Below are 7,500 nucleotides of genomic sequence, written 5' to 3'. Positions count from 1 at the left end.
CCAGAAAATAAGACTTGTGTAATGGCAAACGTTTCAAAATAAAATCAATTTCTTCCTTACAAAAATAGAAACAGACATATTTAAAGGAAAAAGTGAACACCTTTGGAGCACTTATTGTTCTGATTATATGCAAATCATCATGTGTGCTTGTTTTCCATAACTATTTAAACATTCCTACATCAAGATACATACTTAAAGCAATATTGCTTAAGATATTATGACTTGATTTCTGAATAAAATCATCTAAATTAAGTATAATAATATCTGACAATGGGGGTCAGAAAAATAATTTTAATTCAAAGAGAAAAGTTTCTTTTTCTGAAATCATAGGCAGATTTCTTTTCTTGTTTTATACAAACTCGCTTAATTTTGATTTTTAAATAAATCTGAAAAGAAGAGTTCATATCTGAAGTTATTTAGCATCTCCTGTATTTTTTATTTTTATTTTTTTTGGATATTTGCACTGGAAAACAAAACAAAAAATACTGAGTAAGAACATAATTTTTTTTTTGCAGTGCATATGCTTGTTCAGCTCAGAAACGTTCATTTCTTCCTGGTGATGAGGTTGTTGCAGATCCAGTTCATACCGTCCTGAAAACACACAGAGAATGGAGGAAGATTTAGGTGATGCTGTTCTTACTCAAACTGCTGTAATGTGATGAGATCCAGTGCTAGTAGTTGTGTATATGTTAGTCTGCGGCCCTTAACAAAGTAAAAACTTTTTGACAACAAAAATAAAACATCACTTAACTTACTTAAAGGTGCAATGTGTAAACATTTTGAGTATCTATTAACAGAAATGCAATATGACATCCATAACTATGTGTTCAGTGGTGTATAAAGAACTTACTTAATAAACCGTACTGTTTTTATTACCTTAGAATGAGGCATTTATATCTACATAGGCGCGGGAATCCCCTTCTATGAAGGTCGACATATTGTGACGTCATGTTTCTAGCGTAGCCGACAGCGAACACACAGCGTTACAGAGCGCGTTTCCTCACAACCTTGAAAGAGAAGCCGCAGAAAGCTAGAAGCTAGCTATAAACACCGTGAGTAGTGAGTTTTCCCTTGTCAGTGGTGTAAAATATGTAGTTGGATTGTTTCATGTAACTTAGTTCTTCTCCCTCGCTGTGTTATGGCTTTGCTATGTGGGGATAAATGTGCTGGTTACGTCCGTGAGACAGCTGATTAGTACTCTTGTCATTGACCGTAAAACAGTAACGTTACAGGAATCACCAACCCGTCGATCGCGGTCGACAAGTCGATCTTGGAAGCTTTTTAAGTCGATCGCGAAGAGTTTTCAAGATCAGAGAAAAAAAGCCTATTGTGTGTAGTAAATGGTGTCTAGGGGAGGCGGAGGCGCGCGCGCTGTACAATCACGCCATTTTTGCCGCGCGCACCTTTGGGCTCATTCCAACGCGTCGAGTTTAAACAAGGCTTTACGCTTTAACCAGCTCAGCCACAGTAACAGCTCATATTGAGCCAGCTAAACTTTTACTTTCCTGTTAGAAAAGATATATATAGTTGCATAGTTTCATGTGGTTCTTCTCCATCGCTGTATTATGGGTTTGCTATGTGGGGGGAAATGTGCTGGTTACGTTTGTGAGACAATAAGCTGATTACTATTATTATATAATATATTAAGACCGTTGATCCTCACCTGACTATGGCTTTGTAAACTTTATCCATGGTGTGGTTTATAATGGACTGTGCTTTCGTTTTTCATCGTTTTTTTTTTTCTGGTTAGGAAAACGTCAGTGAGTGACGTTTAAATGAAATTACGTGCGAGTCGCGACCGTCGCGACTGATGGTGACTGAACTGTAGGAGAGTTTTTATATATTAATTATATTTTAGATTTTCTAGATATAGATATTATAGTTTAATATCGTTTAACCCTTTAACTGTCATTCCCCCTTTTTTCGCATAGACATGAAAATCTCTATTCAAAATTAAATGGTTGTAATTCAAGAATGCTTTGGAATATAGACCTATGGTTGGTCTTGTTTTAAAGAAGACATTTGTCAGATTATTGTTGAAGTGAAGTATTATGAAATTATGAAAGTGAAACAGAAAAAAAAGTTATACAAGTTTGAGTTTATGAAAATGAACAATGTAAAAATATAATTATTTATATTTTATATAAAATATATATATTACAAAATATATTTTACTCTAAAACTGCAAGAAAATGTAAGCCAAAAATCTGAAGAAGGTTGATATCTCAAAAAATGAGCTTTCAGTAAGATTTTATTTGGCCGCAGTACCAACATTTTTCACTAGATGGACAGCCAAGCTTCATTACAGAAGAATAATAAACTGTACCATACAAAACTGGGCACAGTTTACCAATCTGTCCACATGGATGTAAATTGACAATCTGTACCCACAGTTTAAAACTTTCCGTCACACAGTTTATTTATTTTTCTCTTCCCGGAACCTAGGGGAGCTCTGTAGAAAAAGCTCTTTTACTGTCTATGAGAAAAAGTCGTATGTTTTGGGCTTGTTTTCACGGGCCTGGTTGCTTATTTGTCTCGCGAGTTCTGGCAACACTGGCAACAAAAGCAACGAATCACTTCCTCTTTTTTTTTTTTGAACAAAGAGGTTGCGCTTTTGACTCAGGTGCAAGTTCTGTCACATACTTTGACGTCGGTTGCCTAAAACCAAGGGTGTAATCCATCAGCCGGAAACTGAAGCCTCGCGGGAGCCGCCATTGTAGCAGACCATCACCTGTTGTTAGCATTGCATTGACTCCCATTCATTTCGGCGTCACTTTGACAGCGAATAACTTTACATCTGAGGCGTCCAAAGACTTCATTTGTATGGATTATTTATTTCTAAAGAAACACGACAATGTATAAAAGGCTCCATTACTTTGTATCTTACGTTATGGCCCCGTAGAAGCCGTTTTTGTTAAAATAGGCTAACGATTGCGTCATAACCACGCGACTCTCTGTCGCACAGTAGAGAAATTACCGTATAGACAGGAGGAGAAGCTCGCAGGCAATCTTTTACTGTCTATGAGGCAATCGGGGGTACATGGAGAAATAAAGTCAAGGGAGAAGCCCATAGATAGAGAGTCCATAAAAGCAACGGGACAAAATATTTCAACAACGTGTTTGAGGAATTTGGGTGATTCAGATTTGTTTTGCCACAGCTACTAGAAGATCTACAACTGTCAGACTGTCGTAACGCTCAGTTTGAGCCTGCGCAGTCGCTCAGACATCAGGAAGTGAGTGCTTCAAATGGGCTTCAGTTTTCTCCGTTAAAATCAAGGGGGTCGCTGTGTCCATTTCTTTTACTGTCTATGCCTAAAACTCAGTTTACGTGCAAACGTGCAAACGAAGTTTTCCAAAATCTCCACTCTGGCCGGAGTTTTTAGAAAGAATCGTTTTCAGAGGCGAATTCTCCGTTTGCGTGTACACGAAGGGAAATGTCTCAGTTTTTCAAAATAACCACTTAGGCTACGTGTAAACGGGGCCTAAATCACGGCTTCTATAGACTTATTACTTCAATATAAATAAAGGGTGACTTGACTATGTCCTGAAAACACAGAGAGGGAATGGAAGATTTAGGTGATGCTGTTCTTAAACTGCTGTAAAGTAATGAGATGCACTGCTAGTAGTTGTTTGTGTGTGTGTGTGTGTGTGTGTGTGTGTGTGTGTGTGTGTGTGTGTGTGTGTGTGTGTGTGTGTGTGTGTGTGTGTGTGTGTGTGTGTGTGTGTGTGTGTGTGTGTGTGTGTGTGCGTGTGTGTGTGTGTGTGTGTGTCTCACCGACACTCCCTCTCCTGTGAGCGCAGAACAGGCCTGGATCTGCCAGACTCGATCTCTGTACGTGTGCAGGTTCAAACCCTCCGCGATCTCGCTGGCCGGAGACGCCGTGCCTAAATCCTGTTTATTGGCAAAGATGAGGATGGGAACCCCTGCGAGGTTTTCCTCGTCTATCAGCTCTGACAGTTCCTACAGACACACACATCATTTACATTTAAAGTCACCATGAAATCAAAACTATTTATTATCTCTGTGCACCTCATTAGTGTTTTAAATTCATGTGTCTCATAATCTTGAATCATAATAAGTTCCACTTGCGAACACATTTTCTCTGATGATGTGGGCGGGGCAACCTGTCACTCACATGAGATCCACCAATAGCAAACCACAACCATCCAATCAATTCCCCACACACAAAATCAAGCCCCGCCCACATTTGTTCTTGTTCCAGAAGAGTTTCACCAGAGAATGTCTAATAAGGGGAGAACTTCCTCTCCCAGTAAACTTCCGTCTTCTGAACTGGTTGCAGTTCCACTCTGGCTCCACATGAGGGCGCTCACAGGACGAGTGCAGAATGAATGGAGGTCTATGGAGATATACTCCTCAAAATCCACTTTTCTCAGGATATAATTTTTTGTCTAATAATTTGAATGTTGTATTCGAAAGGAGATGAAAATAAATTACACATTGCTGGGTGTTAGATTTTTTTAGAGTCACTTATTTGCTTTAAAAAGACTTTTAAAATATCAATGACGTCATACACATCGTTCCACCCGAGATACTGCTTTACGGCAATCCTTCAGTCACTTTGGTGCTTTCGCGATCTGCACTTTCTTTTCTCTCGAGGCATCGACAACACAGCTGACACAGGGAAATACACGTGCTAGAAGAGTTTTAGTTTTGTTGTTTTAAAAGACCACGCCGAAAATACACACACATTCTGAATCCGCTTCGGATGCCACAATCAAGCGGTATCTCTGGTCGTAATCAGTCCTTCACTGACCAATCAGTGTTCATTAGCAGAATGCTACCATCTTATGGGCAACAACAACTCAACCTGTAAGAAATCGTAAGGACATAAATACTCGTTCATTCAACTTTCCACCTATAACCCATGTTGAACTTACAAAACCTACAATCAAATCTGAGATTTCTCAACGGCAATCGGGTGAAAGAGACAAATTTAGCCGTCTAGCTCCATAGACTCCCATTCATTTTGCACTCGGACGATCGCCCCCCAGTGGAACTCTGGTGGAACTACAACCAAAATTCAGTACAATAGGACTTAATAGGGAGTGAACAGGCTTTCCATAGACGGGCTCTGGTTTCACTCGGATATACGTCACAATAGGGAAGAAAAGACCAGCAACTTCTGTTTCATGCTTACTTTAAATCCAGATTGCTATATCCAATGGACTCCAAAAGTCTGAAGTCTGAAGTCAAATTTATTATGTTTTCTATAATTATATTCTGGAAACTGTGAAACATTTGATGAAGATAAAGTTCAAAAGAACAGCATTTATTTGAAATGGAAAAAAAAAATCCTGTCACTTTTGATCAATTTAATGCATTCTTGCTGAATAAAAGTAGGCCTATTCATTTTTTCTAAATCTTACTGACCCAAAATTTTGAATAGTAGTGAATCAAGGTTTCCACAAAAATATTAAGCTGCAAACACATTTTCGACATTGATAATCAAGTAATATGAAATGTTATTATCCGTAGTTCCCTTACTATGCAGGGAAAAACTGTAACAGATGTAATTGTACAGTAAAATACTGTTTGTTTTTGGATGTAAAAATAATAATAATCAAAGCCGTAAACCGTCATTCCCAAAATTTCCTTTGTGACTTCACATTTTATGGTTTTTAATTTTAATAAGCATGTTTCTTTTCTTTTCTTTTGGTAACACTTAAGAATACGGTTCCTTCGTTAATGAATAACTACACAGGAACTAATTAACGAATTAGTAAGTAATAGCACACATGAAAGTAGTAGTTCACTATTAACTAATCAATAACTACTATTTTTTTAATGCTTCCCAGAGAACTACTGTAAGAATCATGGTAACTAACTAGTAATGACTCAAGTGTTAATACATACTTCTAAAGGAATTACTAATTATTTTAAGCTTTTGAGGTTTTTGGTGAAGTTTTAAATAGTAATTCCCATAGATGTATGTAGTAACACTTTAGTCATTGCTAGTTAGTTAACATGATTCTTACAGTAGTTACTAATGAAAAGCCAATCCTAAAGTGTAGAATCTTCTAATCCTTCACAAGATATTTGCACACACATATATGAGCTAGGAGACATACATAAAAACATATTTTTTGTGACGTAGGTTAAATAATAAAATCACTGTATATGGTACTTGGGTGGCTGATAACTCAATATGTTCCAGTCGTCGCCGTGACTCGAGTGATTCAATGCCAGTCCAGAGGAATGCCGGAAAATTGGCCACAAGTAAGTTCCCGACAACTGCATTTAAAAATCCATTTCTTTAAAATCATTCAGTTGATAAATAATTCTCTAGGAGAGAGCATAGGCTAATGTTTCCCCAAATCATCAAGTCTGCTATGCTATTACATATTGATAAACCTTGTGTATTCGTTTACAGTAGCAGTCTCTGGTGTCCTTCGGCCCAAATGGACCCGAAACATTTAAATATTTATTTTTTAAAAATCATAGCTTCATCGGAATGGTCTGAAATTTGGTGAGGGTTTTGGTACTTGGTATATGAACACCCAAAAAAATTGGGGACAGGTATTGAATAATCAAAGTGGTTGTAAAAAAAATTGTCACACTCAGGACCTTCGGGTCCAAATGGACCCGACATAGGAAATGAATGGGAAATTGGCAAAAATGTGAAAATACCGAGTTTTTTTGTGCGTACAATCTACAAATCAGCCACGATCCAGAAAAAAAGCACACAACAGTGAAGGGGTGAATCTATAAAACATCAAGAGTGCAAAACAGACACATCCACACACACACACACACACACACTTTTATACATAAACAAACTAAAAAAAATTCAGATTTCATATGTGTTTTGCATTTTTAAAATGCTCAGTTTGTCCACCAGATGGCATCCATCTCATTTCAAAAATTGCTTTCATGAGGTCTAGGCTTGACTCTAAAATGAAATACAGCTTTAAAAAAAATTTTTTTTTTATTTATTTATAATTTTCTATTATATTCAATGGGGGGGGAATTGGGGGGAAATGGGTCATATTTATTGCATAAATATTAATTATAAATCATAAAATTATCCCAAAACACCAAAAAAGAAAAGAAAAATATTATAAAAAACAAGTAAAAAAAAAAAATGATGATTTTCTTTTAATAAATATGAATCCCACCCCTCCGGCCCATTTGGACCCGAAGGTCCTGAGTGTGACTCTGAAACGAAGGACCGCAGAGGGTTAAAACGTTAATGTAGTGCTATTCATTTGTCCTGCATTAGTTATTGATTAGTTTTGCATGAATTATGAAACTTTTTTCAGTAGTTATCTAGGAAGCATTAAAAAAATAGTAGTTATTGATTAGTTAATAGTGAACTACTACTTTCATGTGTGCTATTTCTTACTAATTCGTTAATTATAATTTCTTGTTAGTTAATAGTAAATACTACATTGTTAATATTGTGTTACTCATTTGTTCCTGTGTAGTTATTCATTAACGAGGAACCGTATTCTAAAGTGTTACCTTTCTTTTTTCTTATC

At 36.9% G+C, this 7,500-nt stretch overlaps 1 protein-coding gene across 1 annotated transcript in view; it reads right to left on the bottom strand.

Moving 5' to 3' along the window:
* Positions 1–423: 423 nt before the first annotated feature.
* Positions 424–7,500, bottom strand: part of arl3l2 (ADP ribosylation factor like GTPase 3, like 2) — an 11,382-nt gene continuing 4,305 nt past the window's right edge. The window contains exons 5-6 of the mRNA XM_077247222.1: positions 3,776–3,961; positions 424–591 (exon numbers count right to left, since the gene is read on the bottom strand). Of these exons, the coding sequence (XP_077103337.1) occupies positions 544–591; positions 3,776–3,961 (234 nt within the window). The 3' untranslated portion in view covers positions 424–543. The remainder of the gene's footprint in view (positions 592–3,775; positions 3,962–7,500) is intronic.

The sequence above is a fragment of the Siphateles boraxobius genome, unplaced genomic scaffold (assembly GCF_051911475.1).
Source record: "Siphateles boraxobius isolate OS27281-9 unplaced genomic scaffold, OSU_SipBor_1 3, whole genome shotgun sequence".
Taxonomy (NCBI): Eukaryota; Metazoa; Chordata; class Actinopteri; order Cypriniformes; family Leuciscidae; genus Siphateles; species Siphateles boraxobius.
This window is presented reverse-complemented; position numbering and strand designations above follow the sequence as displayed.